This window comes from Talpa europaea (genome assembly GCF_964194135.1).
Source record: "Talpa europaea genome assembly, chromosome: 14".
NCBI lineage: Eukaryota > Metazoa > Chordata > Mammalia > Eulipotyphla > Talpidae > Talpa > Talpa europaea.
Genome location: NC_140082.1, coordinates 15829539 through 15847359, shown reverse-complemented (window position 1 = coordinate 15847359; position 17821 = coordinate 15829539). Strand labels below are relative to the sequence as shown.

The 17821-nt window shown below is 57.4% G+C and overlaps 1 protein-coding gene across 4 annotated transcripts in view; it reads left to right on the top strand.

Annotated features, from left to right (window-relative positions):
* Positions 1–3087: 3087 nt before the first annotated feature.
* Positions 3088–17821, top strand: part of EMID1 (EMI domain containing 1) — a gene marked incomplete at both ends in the record, with an annotated part of 37110 nt that continues 22376 nt past the window's right edge. For all 4 annotated transcript variants that reach the window (XM_084254224.1, XM_084254221.1, XM_084254222.1 and 1 more), the window contains 3 exons: positions 3088–3188; positions 10137–10250; positions 10724–10827. In XM_084254224.1, coding sequence (XP_084110350.1) covers positions 3088–3188; positions 10137–10250; positions 10724–10827 — 319 coding nt within the window. The remainder of the gene's footprint in view (positions 3189–10136; positions 10251–10723; positions 10828–17821) is intronic.

Sequence of the window (17821 nt, the reverse complement as noted above, 5' to 3'; positions counted from 1 at the left end):
TGAAATACACTGCTGAGGGAGCAGCGGGCGAGCCAGGAGAGGTCTGCTGTGCCATGTGGGTTGCTCCCTGGGGATCGAACTTATGCTGCAGAGGCTGCGGATTTCTTAATAGTGTGGTGTTTAACCCCTTGCGCCACCAGGGAGGCCCCCAGAGGGACCTTTAAAAGATTCCATGACTTTTTCTTTTCAGGCAAGGAAATGAGATTCAGAGAGGGAAAGTGACTTATCTGGTTGTTCCGGAAATAACACCTGGGCTTGAGGTAACCACCAGGCTGACCACAAGGTCTAGGTGTAGCTATAAAAAGTACCCTAGATCAGGGGACCCCCAGCCTCAGCAAGGACAGGACACTCCCTACTGTGAAACTATTGCTAACAGCTTTTACTGAGAAGTCTCTTGCTGGAGAAATTCCTCAGTGGCCTAAGTGCCTGGCAGTTGGGTGGCATTGGTAAAGGAGTGTGTATGCCATCCATCACAGGAGCATCTCAGACAGACTGCAAACAGATCTGTGGTACCAGCAGATTCTGTGGCAACCATTGGGGGTCCTGGACCCCTTCGAGGTCCTCCCAGATCCTCCCCGGGACAGAAGACACTGCCCAACATGTCTCCTTCCTAAACTGCTTCATGCTTTTCAAAGTGTCGTTGTGGCTCTGGGTTTTGACCCCAGCCACTTGACCTGACCACAGATGGGCCCGGGATCCTCTCAGCAGATGGGCCCTTGGGAGGGACAATTCATCCAGGCAATGAAGCCACTGATCCAGTTGTGTCAAAAACAAGGGTTAACCAGGAAGGTACAAAATTGCATTTCTTGGAGGGTCAGACAGATGGCACATAGTAGGTACCCCAAAACTGCACAGGAAAGAAGGCAGCTCCCTGAGGGGGCAAAGTTGGTGCTGTGATGTCACTGGAGGAAGAGGGGAGCACTTGGGAGACCACATGAAGCAGGGGGCGGGGTACTACAGTGGTATCTCAACCGTATCCACACACCCATAAGGAACTTGCAAGTTTTGCCCTTACAGAGATGAACTGAGGCTCAGAATGGGGCAGGACTTGTGCAAGCTCACCCAGGCAGAGAAAGTTTAAACAGGATCCCTCTGTATCAAGACACCTTCCTATGACCTGGTACTGCACAGCCCTGGGGAGTCCCGGACAGGCAAACCCCAGGACTCAGAGGTAGGGGCTAGCAGATCCTGCCCGGTGGAGCGTTTTCAGTAGTGATCTTGGATCTGGACAAGCCACAGCAGGAACCCACGTAATAGCCCTCCATGCACCGCGGAGTAGGGCAGGGGACCCCTACTTAGGACTTCATGGTGCATATCAATTTGGGCAGAAGGGAGGGTATTGGAGACTGTCCTGGAGCTGGGGGGGGGGGGTGTTCTGGGTACCCTCTGAGTTCTGTGACAGGGCAGGGAGAGGGGCAGCCCAGACCCCGCAAACCTGCCTGCTCCAAATAGGTTCTGCCCTCCACCACGTCAACACAAAACATATGAGACTTTAATGGGAAGGAACTTTAATACAACTAGGAAACAATACAGGAAAGGCAAAGAGTCTAGTTTCTAAATCAAGCACCCAAAGTTACCCGACCCCTCGTGGGTAAAACTCCATCCAAATGGGATTGGCCCAGAGCAAGGCCCCAAAACCTGCCCCACGTCTAAAGCATCTTCCAGTGGGGACCTGCAGAAAAAGATCAGAAACAAACAGACAAGTCTGGAAGGAGAAGAGCAAAATCAAAAGCAAGACAAAAACCACCACTGTCACCTCCCCACGGGTCTCACCCACATCTGTGTCACCCAGTCCACGACCAAAAGGCAAGCGCAGTTTCTTCACGTGTCTCTAGGCTCCATGCGCCTCCTCCAGGTCTCCTGGCTCCATCCTGCTTCCTTCCTCAGTCTCCTCTGCAGCTTCTTCTCTCTGCTCAGCTCCACCCTCCTTTTGGGTGGGGCAGGAAACCTGGAACCTCCCCCTTTCCTGGGGACCACCCTGTTACAGTCCCTTTACATAAACACACTCCTAACATAGACACACAAGACATCCCACACCTATCATGCACATCCATCACCTATGACACGACGTCACACACGCACACTCATCCGTCACACACGTCGTACATCACACTTACCCATCACACACAAACATCTCACAGGTACACACTACCCTTGCACACACCTTTGTGGGTAGCCCTTTTATCCACGTACCCCCCCCCCCCCCCCCGAGGAAGAAACTTCCCTCTAAGCTCATCCTTGCCTTGTGACAGATGAGAAAACCCAGCCCAACCCAACCCACACCAGTGCACAGTCTGCACTCTCCTCGCTGTGGCCAAGTGCTGACATTCTGAAGTCAGATCCAGTCCAGCTCCAAATTCTTCCAGCGACAGACAGGATGCCCTAGGCGGCTGAGGTCGCCCCTGCAACTCAGTTTCTCCATCTGTAAAATGGTGGCAAGAGAGGACACTGCCCTTCTGAGGTCAGCGCGGGTTTTCTCCTTCCAGGGTGCCTGGCCTCGGTTTTCTTCTCTGAAAAATGGGTGCACCTGTGCCCACCTCGGGAGAGTGATGGTCTGAAGATTGATCCCAGGCCAGGTGTGAAGAGCGGCGAGGCCTGTGCGCCCAGCGGCTGTGGCGCGCCTGGCTCGGGAGTCTTCGCGGCCTGAGTGGACGGGCCCCTCCGGCAGGGGCGGGGCAAGGCCCAGGATGGCTCCCCAGCGCCGGGGGTTTGATTCCCGGCCTCGCTGTCCAGTCCGCAGCACGTGGGGGGACATCTCCGAATCCGCACCTCCGCCCCCCAGAAGGGCCCCGCGGCGTGAGTGGGGCTCAGGTGCGGGCACCTGGCTCTTCTCCTGGCGGGGGCGCCCGACCCCCCGGGGCTCCTTCCGGGTTGGCAGCGGCGGCGCAGAGGGCGGGGGGCCGCGCGCGGGGCCGGGCGAGGCCGGATCGCGCCCCCGCCCCGCGCCCGCCTCCCGCCCGCCTCCTGCCGCTGCTCCGGGAGCCGCGAGCCGCGCGTCCGGGGCGACTGGCGGGCGGGCGGGCGGGCGGGGACGGCAGGCTGGGGGCGGCGGGCGCCGGGGGCCGCGCGGAGGGCCCCGGGCGCAGCATGGGCGGCCCGCGGGCCTGGGCGCTGCTCTGCCTCGCGCTCCTGCTCCCGGGGGGCGGCGCCGCGTGGGGCGTCGGGGGAGCCCCGTTCTCCGGACGCAGGTAAGGACGGCCCCCGCCAGCACCTCTGCGGCCCGCCGCCGGGGCTGGCCCGGCACCCGGCTCCAGGTGCCCCCCACACCCGGCTCCAGGTGCCCCCCACACCCGCCCGCCGGGTCTCTGCGCGAGTCCGGGCTGAGGACGGGGACCCTGTCCCCCGCACAGAGCCAGCCCCGCATTGCGCTCCCCGCTGTCCGGCGGAGGCTCCTGGCGAGCAGGGGTCCGCTGCCCCTGGGTCCAGAGCCAGCAGCCCCCAACGCCCGCGAAACGCCCACCACTTCACCCCTAGAACCCCAGAAAAGGGGGGGAGGGGCAAAACGAAGACGTCTCCCCAAAGCCCAAAAGCGCCCCTCTCTCTGAACATGGAAAAGATCCAGGACACCCCCAGCTGACTCTTGGGGATCCCCCTCCCTTTTCTCTGCTCCTGGCTTTTTTTTTTTTTTTTTTTTTAGTACCCCAGCTATTTATTTCCCTCCGAGGAGGAAGGCTGGGGTGGGGCTTCGGGGCCGCGGGTCAGTGCTGGCCCCCAGGGACCTGGCATTTTGGACAGAGCCGGGAGGGAGCGCTCTGACTTCCTGCGCGCGCGCGCGGGGGACGCCGGCTGTGCAGGCGCTGGGGACCGTCTCCCCTGCTCGGGAGGCGGCCCCTTCTGCACTCTGTAGTGGGGAGCACTGCCAGGACCGAGGGGGTGGGGAGCACTGCCCCATTCAGCAGATGAACAAACTGAGGTCTCGGAATTCACGTGCTCAGGGACCGTTAATAGAAGCTTCTAGGCTCAGGCACTATTAATAGAAGAGCTGGGAGTCTGATCTGTCTTTCTGGCCTTGATGACGTGTTTGAACCAGACCCCGCCCCTGGTTGTCCCCTCTGCAGGGCCAGCCCAGTTGTCTGAGGCACACAATGCAGAGTAGCCAGGCCTTTTCATCCCACTCAAAGGCCTGCCTGGCCCCCACCCCCTGCGGCCTCATTTCTTTGCTTCTTTTCAGAAATGCCTCTTCCCTGTGGTCAGGGGCCAGCGTGCCTCTGCTAGGCCAGCAAGAGCAGGTGACATAGACAAGGCTGGAGTGAGGCGACGGATGCCAAAAGAGCAGTTGAGACAGGGCTGGAATAGTGGCAGATGTCACAGCCATCACCTGCTGCCTGCTGGCCATAGTTTTCCGGGCTGGGCATTTTACCTGCCTCTGTCACCTCCAGAATCTTCCTGACTGCCAGAGACACATGCGTTTTTGTGGTCTTCGTTTCACAAAGGAGAAAACTGAGCCTCGGTGAGGGAAGATGACCTGCCCAGGATGTTAGCCCCCAGTATCAGATACTAAGTTAGCCCCCAGGATATTAGCCCCCAGATACTAAGATGACCAAGTCTCTGATTGGAATTCCCTGTGTCAGACTCAGGATGGTGGCTGAGAAGACTTAAGACCCGGACTGTCCTCCAGCCAGTCCAGGGCAGGGCCTCCCAGCACATGTTTTTCACCCCCAGGTCTTCCTTATGGGAACAGGACGGTGACTTATGTCCCTGGGGACTGGTACCCCATCTGTTCCTAGAAGGCTCACAGCTCTGAGCCTCACGCATGCCCGTGGACAACACTGTTGTTTCTGGTTTACAAACAAAACTGAGGCCTAGAGGCAAAGTGGAACCTCAGTCCCGCCAGCTAGTTTCCCATTCCAGTGTCTTTTTTTCCAGCATCCCCCCACGCCCGGAAGAAGGCGAGGGGTTGTCAGCTTGAGGGACTGGAAAAGGTTTGCAGGGCATGGTTGGAGTTAGGGGCTCTGGCTCCTAACAGGGTTGTATTCTTGACTCTGTGGGTCACACTCAGGCAGGTCATGTCACATCCCTGGGTCTGTTTCTTTGCGTTTCCCTCTTTCCTCTCCTTGTGCCCTGCTCACAAGCTTGTTCTGAGGGTGGACAGTCCCCATGGGAAGGACTGGTGCCTGACTCTCACAGGGTCATTGCTGCTATTGCCAACATTAGGTGGGGAAGGGGACCCCTACTCCAGGAGTCTGTGGTCTTCTGCTGCCAGAACCTCTCCTTGTGGCCCCAGCCCAGCATCGTTGGATACAACACGGGGCTGTCATGCTCCATCAGCCTCCTTCCACCTCCAGCCTGGAGCCTCAGGCACCCTTTGGCAGCCAAGGGACAGACGCAGAAAAGAGGCTTTGTGCCTGGGGAGGGGGAGGCCTGGGAAGGCATCCAAGGAGCTGCCCCCAGCCCCAGGAATGTGGCAAGACTTCGAGACCCCCGGAAACTGGGTGCCCAGGGACTGTGCTGAGCTGCCTTGGCTTGCCACTGCCCCTATCCGCCTCCCAAGTTCCTGCTGGGGCGGCTTTCTGCCCCCCTGAAGTCCCTTCCAGCCTGCATCCTATTTCTTTCAACGACCTCTCTGTGACTCTGGAGTTGAAGCCGTCACCAGCATCCTGGCCCAGATTTCTTCCCCATGGAGTTCTGGCATCCTTGGGACCATTCCTAGCACCAAGGAGAGTGGAGCATTCCTAAATGGATGGCGTCTTCCCCAGCCCTCTGCACAGAGCTCAAGTCCCAGCTCTCTACCCACATGTGTGAACGGGGCAAGTGACTTACCTTGGCACCTGTTTTGCCCTCTGAATGTCTCATAGTCAAGACCTTGTGTAGAAGGCATTGTGACAGTGTTCCCAAGCCCCAGGGCCACAGCGGCCTGGTATGGGGCCAGTGTCACAGTCCAAGAACAAGAACTAGCAGCTGTGTGCTTTGGGAGATTGTGCCCGAGGAGATTCTGCTATCCCCATCTGTAGATGGACAAAGTGAGGCCCGCTGAGCATCAGGGCCTGTGTAAGGTCACTGAGTTAGGGAGCAGGAGAGTCAGGATGGAAACATCACCTCCAGTGTGGGGTTCTGGTTTTAGTCACCCCACCCCCACCCTGTACGCCTCCTGTCTTTCCTCTCCTTTTCAGTGCAGCCCTTGGCTCCCCTGGCCTCCTTGGTTGCCTTCTGCAATTAGGCCTTATCACTGTTCCAGATCACATCCCTGGGCCCTGTGGAGACAAAGTCCCCTGGGCCCCTCATGGCAGGAGGTAGAGGGCAGGTGGGGGAGCCCTCGTGGGGGTGACTGATGCCAAGCTAAGCTGGTCTGGCCTGTTTTCTCTCCTCCCTGCAGCCTTTGGGGGCCCAGGAGTTGCTGAGTGGGCAGAGTGGCAGGCTCAGGAGAGAAGTGCTACCCCCTCCCAGCCCCTGCCATGGCCCATGCCACAGGAGGTGGGCCTGGAGCAGCTTGTCACCAATCAGGACACTGGAAAGGAAGTCCCCCAGATGTAGCGGGTTAGAGGCGGGGCTTCCAGGTATTAACACCCACCTCAATAAACTCTAGTACTGCCTCTTTGGCACAGGGCCTCCGTTAGGTCTTGGTCATTCAGTCATTCAGCAGACCTCCCTGAGTGCCTGGGACTGAGCCCTATACTGGTCCCTGCCAATGCCCTCCCCCAGCTTACCTGAGAGGAAACTAAGAGGTACAGCTGTGAGTGTGTGAGGGGTCTCCTGGGAGTGCCCTGGCCAGCCTGGGGCCTCAAGACTGAGACCCTAAGAATGAATGGGAGTATTGAGGGTGTGGGGGTGGAGGAGGAGGGCTTTCCATGCAGAGGGAATATCTTATGCAAAGATCTGGGTTGTGGGAGAATTCAGCACCTGGGAAGAAGGTCAAAGAGAGAAGGCATGAATGTGTGGGAGAGGCAGGCAGCGTGCAGGACAGGGCTTGCAGGCAGTGGCAGCTGTGGTGGGCTGTGCTCTCCAGGCAGGTGGTGGCACCATTCAATCCGTGCTTTAGAGAGAGCTGTCCCGCTGCCCCCGGAAAGTGGACGGAAGGGCAAGGGTGTGGCAGTCAGGCTGGGACCCTGTGGAGGAGCTGGGGCTTATCCTGGAGATAGGAGGGCTGGGGTCTTCAGGGCCAGGGAGGAGTGGTGTGGTTATTGGTGACCTCAGGGAGAGGGAGAGCTGTGCTGACCTTGAACCTGGCCCGAGTGTGTAAAATGTCTGCTTAGTAGGCTGCCAGCTCCATGTCTCCTAAGCAGGAGATTCACACAAACTGCAGCTTGTGGGAAATGAGCTAGCAACATGGAAAAGATTTAATTAAGGAAGGGGGGGAAATTGTCTTCTCTACCTTGCCCCCGGTATAAAGAGGGGGCAGGCAGCTCAGGCAATTGTGAGCGCTCACAGACCCACCTCCCACCGCCTACTCCAGGGGCTCGGGAGGCAAAGTGTGTGCATGGGTGTGTGCGAGGACACAGGGCCCTGCGTCTGCAGGTGTGGGGTGCAGGGAAGACAGTCATTTCTGTCGCTACGTGATCTGCTTGGCTTGCTTGTGTGCTGATGTGGGTGTGTGTGTACAGGCACGTGGGCATGCATGTTCAGGAGCTGTGAGCACATGTGTCTATGCGTGTGTGCCTGTGCATCTGCATGTGTGCTCACCATGTGCATAGTGATGTGTGTGCACACATTTGCATGCATGTGCCTGTGTGTGTGTGCATCTGTCCACTGGCATCAAGTCTGAATTCCGGGCCCAGGAACCCCCTCCTTTATCCAGAGATTCTGACTGTCCTCTGCCCAGGCTGCCCCCTTCTCCCTCCCTCCTTCTCCCATTCAGAGTTCCTGGGCCAGCGTGGGGGAAGTCCCTCACGCTTCAGGGAGACTCCTAAATTTATACCCCAAGTTTCATGCCTTTTTCTTGTGAGTATCTGCGACGACATCGGTTTCCCAAAGAGGTTATGTCCTCTCCCTGAAACAAAACGCTGACGGTTTCAAAACTGCAGCACTAGAGGCCCAGAAACTCTAAAGGGTGTGTGTGGGAAGATCTTTTAAAAATGAATCTTTTTAAACTTCCACCAGCTCTTTAGGAGAAACATTTCCGGCCTGAAGTTGAGTGCTAGCTTCGGGTCACCTGGACCTGAGTTCCAGGTATGCTGTGCTGCTCCCATGGGTGCCTAGGAGGGCACATCCTGGAACCCAGAGCCTCAGCCTTCCGTGGGTAAAGCGGAACTTGTGGCTGGGTGCATGGGAGGCCCTGGGCACAGCTCCTGGCAGCAGGTGTGATGAGCAAGGTGCTGTGAGCACAGGAGCTGGAAGGGAAGGGAATCCCCTCCCCACCCCCAGAGGTGCCCCTGATGTGAGTGGTGATTTCCCCTAAATCAGGCTCACTCTTGCATGTATGTAGATGTGAATACACACATATAAATAGTCATTTGGTTTTCTCTCCTTTTCTTATTTTAGTAGGAATGCAACTGCTCTCTAGCTTTCAGTTTGCGCATGTTTTATTCCCTTAACCAGGCTCGGTGGTCTGCACATCTCCACCTTGGGCTCTGTCACAGCATCTGGTTTTTCAGGTCTTGTGTTGCTGTTTAGCCTACTCCCCATTGTGTGTTATCCCCTGTGCTGCAATAAGCACCTGTCACCTCTGTCCTAGGACACCTGGCCAAGAGCTGTGTTGAGCTCCTGCCGCTTCAAAGGGCCGAACAGAAACATCCCTTCTCCCTGCTCCCCCACCTCCGTGCCTTTGGCTAGGCTGTGTCCTCCTGCTTATCAGAGTCTCGCACAACACAGAATGCTAGACCTTGGGGTCCCAGAGCAAGCTCATCAACTGGTCCCAGACAAGGACTTTCTCCTTAGGTAGACTGGGGTAGGGGCAGGCAGTAGCCCAGGTGCTGGATTTCACTGATGGCAAGCCCCTCTGTGATGGCTGGAACATTCCAGATGCTCAGCGGCCCTCAACTCTGCATGGGGTCATGGACCCTGCATTTTTTGCCAAGCTGGGAGAGGTGCCATTTCAGGTGACCCTTCTTAATCTGAGTCCCCCAACCCACCAGAATTTCCTTTGTGGCCTCTAGCCCAGGGTCCGCAGGCTCCCAGGCTGGCACCTCCACAGAGCCGTAACCCATGGCCCAGGAGATGGGTGCTGAGGCGCTGGGATGGAGTCACTTTCCTGGGTTCAAATCCAACTTTACCATGCGCCAACTCTGTCACCTGAGAAGTTGTTTTTCCTCTCTCTGGGCCTCAGTTTCCTCCCCCATTAAGTGTGTGTGCTTTGGGGGAGGGTGGGTACTACCATGGGAAGATGATATAAATACCTTTAGCAGACAGTAAGTTCTCAATACATGCAGCATAATGTGATTATTAGGTCACATTTGGGCAAGTCAGTCCTCCACGTTTGGAACATCAATTGTGCACCCCGGCTGTCACACAGAACGAACACGAACACAAGATGGGCCTCTCCTCTGGCCTGCCCGGAGAGGGAGGGGCTGACACGTGTCAGCAGCTTAGCTCCGCATGACGGCTGTACAGAGGGCTGCACATCCAGGGTAGGGAACCTTCCGTTCTGCTCTGGTCGGGATGGAGGTGGGACAGGACAAGAGAGACGTGACAGTGCAGTGGGACTTTGAAGGTAGGAGGTGTCCATTCGGGAGAAGGGGGATGGGTGCTCCAGGCGGGGGCCCAGCATGAGCAAAGTCCTGGAGGTCAGAGATCCATGGCCCGTGTGGCCCTGGAGACCCAGGGGATGGGGCTAGGCAGGGGAGGGCAAGGCTAGGTTTCCACTTGATGACATTCTCCAGGGAGAGCCAGAGGGGCAAGGCGGAGGGGCCATTGCTGTTGTCCAGGCGGGAGGCAGGGGGCAGTAGTGACCTGGATGGTCAGGATGGAGAGAAGAGATGTCGAGGAGAGGGAGCCTCAGGGAGGACACCCTGTTCCCATCTTGCCCCCTGCAACTCATCCTTCAGGAGCCCCCAAGAGCACCCTGCACGGCCATCCCCTCTAGACCAGCACAGGCAGCACCGAGATTCCCATCGGGGCTCAAAGGGCTCTGAGAGCTCTGGAGTCTCTCTGCCAGGAGACTTAGGGGGTCCTGGAGATAACACGGGTCTCTTCCTGTGCTCTCAGAGGCCTTGGCAAGGGTTTATGCATGGCCCCCGAGCTCGTTCTCTGTGGATCTATTTCAGAAACTGGTGCTCGTACATAGTGACCCGCACGATCTCATGCCACGTACAGAATGGTACCTACCTTCAGCGAGTGCTGCAGAATTGCCCCTGGCCCATGAGCTGCCCAGGGAACAGGTAAGTGAGCCGGTGGTAGAGAGGGAGCTAATGACATTCCAGGTTGAGACACAGCTTGAGCAAAGGCCTGGGGTGGGATTGCATCAGGAACGGGGAAAGGAATGCTGGGACCCCAGGGGTGAGTGAGGCAAAGGGAACCTTACCCTCTGCCCACTCAGCACCTCCCCTTGTGCTCTTGAGCTTCCTGGGGGAGGGAGTCCACCGTCCACCCATGTGCCTTCTCGGTGAGTGTTCGTTGTTGGGGACAGGCCTTACAGGGCTGTCTTAAGGGGCTACCTGCCCAGATGGTATCCAGATCCCCCCACTGGGAGGATGGGAGGGAGTGGAAGAGCCGGGTCCTCACATGTAAGAGAGACGCTCCCTGGGGCCCTGGAGGTGGTAGAGGCCCCGGAGGCCCTGGGTTTGTTCTCATGGACAGTGGGAGAGGGTGTGGAAGACCCTGTCTGAGCCGGGCCCCCTGGGCACTCTTTCAGCTACAGAACCGTGGTGAGACCCACATACAAGGTGGTGTACAAGACGGTGACTGCTCGAGAGTGGAGGTGCTGCCCCGGGCACTCGGGGGCGAGCTGCGAGGAAGGTAGGACTGCCAGCTGGCTCCTGGAGGTGCAGGCCAGGTGCAGGCCAGGTGCGTCCCCTGGTGCGTGGGAAGGAGAGGTAAACAGTGGCTGGTCGTAGATGCTGCAGTGCACCATCAAGTGCACCCTGGGGCTTGCTGCATAGAGTTAGTGCCAGCTATGCCCTTGGTGTTGAGCTCCTGCCCCGCGGGGCCCTCAGGGCTCTTGGAGGATCTTCATACACATGGTGTGGCTCTCTCCTTAAGTCATGACATCCCGGCCTTTCCAAACTTGGGGAAAACCCATGCAGACGTTCCCATGGGATGTGGCAACAGATAACGCCTGGAAGCAACGTGCCTCTGGGTGAGTGGAGACTTGTACCCATCCTGCAGGTGGCGAAACCGAGGTCAGTAAGGTGAGGGGCACACAGCTCCCCTGTGACAGTCAGGATTTAGGGAGGGAAGATGTGACCAGGTGCCTGGTGTGGAGTGTGCTCCAGCAGAGGGACCCCTCTCACCTCACCCCCTCTTCTCTGCATGCACCAAGGGTGGCTCAGGGCCAAGCACCCAGCAGGGGAACAGAGGAGGCCTCCAGGAGCCAGCGCACTAGACCTGGAGTCTCCTCTCCCCACAGGCACCTGCCTCTTTGAGGGCATCCATCCCCACGACCTGGCTGAACCCAGTGAATATAAGTTTGGGGGTACTGGGGGCTGCATTCCCAAGAATGTCCCTAAAGGGGATGGACTGGCATAGAAGCAGCTCCAGACCCAGGCTGTGGACACGTCAGTGGAGATTCTTTCCAGCGTTCTGACCCCAGAGTACCACATTGATGTGAATGCAGATCACAAGACCTCCAGAAACAGACGTGTGAAGCACGCCTCCCCGTCAGGGGATGCTAACAGAGTCACTGTGTTTGGTGCTTCCCAAGAGACTTACACACTTCACCTCCCGGAGACCTGACCAGCTGCAGTCCACAGTGGGTATCCGAGGCCTGGAGAGATGGGTCCAGGGCCCAGAGTCACTCCGGGTAGGGCCAGAGCTCACCAGGAAGTGGGCCACAAAGGGAGCCTGATGGTTTCAAGTGGGCTGGCAGAGTCCTCGACAGAGCTGGGGAAGAAAAGGGCAGCCGATGGGAGAGGGAGCTGCCCGAGCCACAGCAGGTGTTTTGGGCGCAGAGACAGCTAGAAGGCCAGGATGGGGCTGGGAAAGGAGATATGAAGGGAGCCGGGAAAGCACCCTCCCCTCCCTGCTGGGGGAAAGCAGGAAAGCAGAAGGGCCCCAGGGACAGAAAGAGAGCCAGGGGGCTGCTGCCGAAGAGGCCACCTGGGCCTAGGAGAGCTGCCCCAGACCAAGGCCACTTTGTCCCTGGCTTCCCTCTCAAGGACAGAAAACCCCAGGCCTTGGGACCATCAAGGAGCGGGTGAGGACAGGATGGGTGGGGGCAGAACACATGCCCTTGAGTTCAGCAGCTGGAGGCCAGGCTGAGGGCTAGGGGAACTGCTGATGCAAGGCAGGCCAAGTCGACCCCCACACCTGCCCACTCCCTCTCAGGTCCCAGCTTGGGGAGGGCTGGGAGTAGCCTGGGTTTTGTGGGCCAGCTGTGTGGCCTTGGGCCTGGGACTCCCTGTGCATTGTACAAGTCATTGTGCAAGAGCCTGGGGGGTGGGGGCGCGCGCTGGGCTGGAGGGGAGAGCTGGGAGCGGGGAGCTACAATTCAGGCAGCTCTCATGCCCACTTGGGTAGACACCCCTTCTCTAAGGGGCCTTCTCTAAAGGGCGGTGCACTTGCCACAGCCTTGGGTAGCCCCCAGCCTCAGTGTCCTCACCTATGAAATGGGCAGGCTAAAAGAGACTACTCCCAGGGATCTTGCTTCAGGGTAGCATGGCAGCCTGTGGTGCCCTGGGACGAGAGTCGCACAGGAAGGCCTCTCCCCATGCCCATAGGATTGGAGTTGAGTAAAGACATGCTTAGGCCTGAATGTTCTGGAAAACTGCTCTGCCGGGACCATGGGCGTGAGGGGCAGGGAAGCATAGGGACATTGCTGACCACCCGGCCCTGCCCTTCCTCTGACAGCTGGCTGCAGCTGGGCCCCTGGCTGTTTTCCCTGCTGTGACTGCACTTATTGTCTACCGGGTGCTATGACGTGACCCTGGGGCCATAAAGCTGTGACGTGACCCTGGGGCCATACAGCTGTGTCATCAGGAAAGACAGGGCCCAGGGCAGCCTGGGTGAGCCAGAGAGGGAAAAGGAATACCTATCATTCCAGAATCCAGCCCTGCATGAGCTACACTTGGTGCGTGAGCTTCACCTCTCTGAAAGTCACCTGGAATTGGGTGACTTTTCCTCCTCTCTAGCCCTGTCTGGGGGGTTCTGTGGTGGCCCTCAGAGACCACCTCTGAGAACCATTTTTCAGCTGCTCAGCAGAAATGTCTTTGGAGTCTGCAGACTTGATGCTCAGAAGGCCAGCAGATTTCACAGCTGAGTGCTGGTTTTCCCCTCTGCAGAATGGGAATGTTCAGTATTGTACTGATGAGTGGGAATGGTCTCTTTGATGTTCTTGAAAACCCTTGAGGAAGAGGCTGAAATGGCTTCATTTTACAGATGGGGAAACTGAGGCCCAGAGAGACAAAGGGGCTGGTCTGAGATCCCTCACAGCTAGGATGGGGACTGGCCTGACCTAGGATCTGTCAGTGCCTGCTGGCCTTGGGAGGTGGGGCTGCATGGCAGGGAGCCCGGCGGAGGCTCTCACTTGCCGCCTACTCCCTGGCTGCCTGCACCCACCAGGGAAAAAAATAGATGAGGAAGGGCCAAGAATGCTCCATGTGACCTTGTCCCACCCCCCCCCTCACCCCCACCCAGTGCCCCAAGCTGGTGGGTTTTGCTGTGGCCTCAGGGTCATCCTGCCTCTGGGGATTCCCTGCAGGAACTCCCTGCCTCTGGGGACTCCCTGCAGGCTAATCTCTCACCTCTCAATCTCATTGTCTAGAGTAGGAGAATAAAGCTCAGAGAGGGTGGGGTCTCACTGAAGGTCACCTTGCAAATAAGCAAGGTGGCCAGGACGCTCTCTCCACTCTCCAGGACTCTGACCTGAAATCTGCACAACATCCCCCTGCCTCAGGGCTTCACTGGTAATGTGGAGGACCCTAACACATCCTCCTCCTGCTGGGCTCCGTGACTAAGCACTCACGGCATGGTGCCATCATGTTGTGTGCAGAAGATCCAGATGTGGAAATCGAGCTTGGGAGAGGGGAATACTTTGCTCCAGGTCACAGTTAATTCAAAGCCTGTCAGTCTGACCCTGGGTTATTCAGTCCAGCCAGCAGCACTGGCTCCCAGCGGAGAGTGTTCAGACCATGGGGATGAAGCTGGCAGATGCCTCTCCCAGATGGAAAGACAGAGGAGTTAGGGGCTCCTTCGGAGTCCTCTCCCCAGGACTCCACCTTCAGACTGGGTGGCCTCTGGTGCTTCCCGCTCACACTCCCCACTGTCCTTGGCACATCTGTCCCACTCCCTCCACGGACCCCCACGACCCTTGTCCTCTGTGACAGGGAACCAGGGAAAGGAAGTTCGCCCAAGATCACACAGCAAAAAAAGCTTAAGACAGACTGGAGGTTCCACCCTGGTCCTTCTGGCACTGACTGCTCTACCATTGAGGGCTGGGTGCTGCTTCCCTCCTTCACTGGGTGCTCTAACCAGGAGCCGAGTATGGTGCCAAGCCTATGCTTGGGATTCAGAGTCCCTCAAGCTAAACTTTGCACGAATCTACCCGTGTCTACCACCCATCTAGTCCCTTTTGCCTGGGAGGCCTGGCGGCCTCTACTTCTCAACTCTGGCCAGTCTGTTTTCTATCCCCAGTCAGGAGCCCAGCCTCTCCACCCTCATGGCACCCTATTGATGCACCCCAGCATCACCCTGCCTCCATTTTGCCCCAGACTGCACTGGCCTTCTTACTCCATGGCCTTGGCAGTGGCTATCCACTCTGCCTGCCACCTTCTTGGGGCTCCCAACTGGCTACAGTGGCCCCCACCCTGCTGTCATTACAATGGTCTCTCCAGTGCCTGGCAGAATCTGGTGTACAGTGGGTACATGGGAAATGAATGGGAACCTCATTTTACTGGCAGAAGGGGGCCAGGTGGGACTCGGACTGAGACTTCCCAGAGGCCTGCTAAAGGATTCTTGGGAGCTTCCGGCCCCAGCCCTGACCCCAATCCTCAGCTCAGACCAACAGCAACAAATATTTACATTTACAAAAAAATTCCCAAGAGGAGAATGGGTTGGGATTGGGGAGGCAGCACCACTGTGGCTGTGGTCACAGGACCCAGAAGACCTGGGGGTGACTTGTAAATGAGGGAACCCCTTTCTTAGACCCTCTCCTGAGAGAGAAAGTCAGAAGTAGAGGCCTTGGACCACCCCAACTTCTCACACCCCCATTCAGGGTTGGAATCCAGTTCCTCCGGTCCTGCCATGTGGACAAGTAGCTTCTCCATTCTGGGCCTTAGTGTTCCAAGGAGGACCCAATGGAAAGGGGGCACTGAGGCTTCTCAGGCCTGGCACTGGGCAGAGAGAAGGGCAGCTGCATTTGGGGGCAGCGGGCTAGAAACTGCAGGTGGCACAGACCTTGTGGAGGTCAGGACAAGGAGACATCAGAGCTTCAAGGGGGGCTTTGAGAGTGTCCTAGGGTGATCACTGGTGCCCTGGTCTCTCCTGGGAAGCATTCCTGGACAAGGTGACAAGGGAGCGTCAGCTACAAGAATTGGAGTGGGGGAGCTGTGTGTGTTGGGACCCCTCTAGTGGTGGGAAGTGACCCAAAGTCAGGTTCCCAGAGTGAAGGTGGGGTTTGTGGTGCCCAGACCAACCAGGAACTCCTGAGGGGGTGAAGCTGGGGCTGGGGCTCCCGAGGATGGACCACCCCGCGGGGGCCTGCCCCAGGGGCGTGCTCAACACCGGCGGGGGGGGGGGGGGGGGGGGGTGATTTGCACTCTGTCCTGCAGGAAACCTCCCCCAACCCACGGCTTTTTCCTTAGTGGAATTTTGTGGGGGGAGGGCCATTTGACAACCTGGTTTGTCCTTTAAGTATTTCTTCCATTTGCCAGAATGTGGGGCATATTTTTTGTGAATCCTGAATTCAGAGCCAATATTTTCTGGCCTTTTTGACAGTTTTGTTATTTCTTTAAAACTTTTTTTTTTTTTTTAATTTTAACTCCCATGTAGTTGGAGCCAGTTCTGTCTGCCTTGCTGGTCAGGCCTTGTTTTCGTTTGTGCTTCTGGTTCTCTCTGGCTCCTAGTGAAATATCCAAAAGCAAACTGGCCGTAACAGAATTTCCAACCACAAGTCCACAGATTCTAAGTCGGGGACACCCCGGTGCCACAGTAGCAGAACTTTAAACTCACTTTCAAGACCGTTGTGTCTGCCATCCATCTTATTTTGATTTTATTTGCTTGTTTAAAGTTCATTTTCAGACAGTGATTCAGCAACAAATGGTTTGTTTGTTGAGGCCCTACTGCGTGCGGGCACTTTTTCAGGTTGGACACAAGACAGATGAAGCCCTGGTGGGGCCTCGTATTCCAGCCCGGGGGCAGACAGTCAGCAGTAGACTGGGGAACTGGCACAGCAGATGCCAATTTAGAGGGTGGAAAGAGCCATGGAAAAAAAGGGAAAACGATAGCAGCGTGGTGGGAAGAGTAGGCAGGGGAGATGCTTTGCCAAAGCTTCATCCCCAAGAAAATTCAAACTTGCACAGGGCTGGAGGGATGGCGGCTTCTTTTGTTCGGCCTCTTAGAAAGCCTCATAAAATGGCACTTTACAGCTTCATCTGGGAGCAAAGAGGATGAGGAGGGCCCGGGGAGGCCATTCTCAGGAGGCAGGGGCCTCTCAGCCTCTGCCCAGTGGGACTCGGGCACTAACATGAGGTACCAGGTGGCCCTGGTAGACTAATCTGGGTTCAAATTCAGGCTTCAACCTTCAGGTGGACTCTTGACCGCTCTGCTTCCTCTGCCCCATTCAGGGCCCCTCCCCGCCCCCCCTCAGCGAGACAGCTTCATACTCACTCAGCCATTTATCTGAGCATGGGGGGCAGTGCAGAGCTGCTCAGTGCCTCAGTTTCCATGTGTTTAAAGTGGGGGTGATACTAGCATTCATTCCCGGGTTTTGTGAGGATTCTGAATGAACACGGTATATGTGAAGTGCTCAGAATGGGCCAGGCCCAGAGTAAGTGCTAAACAAATGTTAGCTGATGTTGCCTACCGCGTAGGATCCAGCTGGACTGCATAAAGCACTTCACACTGGGCATGGCTTTTGGTGGCATCCTCCCTCCACCCACCCTACCCAGAGAACCACCCCCCCACCCCCCCCACCCCCCACCACCAACTCTGCCCCAGTGGCCTGGGCTGCCAACCCACCTTTCTGTGTCCTGGGTGAGATTTACCCCCTGCACCAGGGCAAGTCACTGGCCCAGGAGGGCGTACTGGGGATACAGGCCCAGTCTGAGCGAAGGCCCCGTGGTGGGACCCAGAGAAGAGTCTGGCAGTCTCTCTGCTGGGGCCTGGCCAGAGGGACCCGTCTGGTTTGAGTTCCTGGCGCCTCTCACTCCCTGTACCAACCCACAGCCTGGCTTTGAGCTGCCAGGCCTGTGCCTTATTTGGGTCTTGTCTCCCCCCAGACGACACTTCGTGACCTTAAAAGGCAAGCGGGGGGCGGGAAGCAGAGTGGAGCAGTTGCCACTCCTGACTCCAGAGCCCCTCCAGCTGCACCCCCCATTCCTGGCTTAGCCAGAATGTCCCTCCAGCTGTGGAGAAAACCAGGCCCCTTAAGCCACACCAGCCTAAGCAGCCTGTTCCTCGTGGGGGTGGCAGTGGGGGGTGGGTCCCCTTGCCTTCCCAGGCAGCCAGCCTCCCTCTGGTTTTCATTTAAAACCAGGGCTGGATCCACTTCACTGCCCACCAAGGGGGCAGGGCAAGAGCAGACAGTGATATTGCAGCTGTGGCTTACTAAACACCTACTGTGTGCCAGATCCTGTGT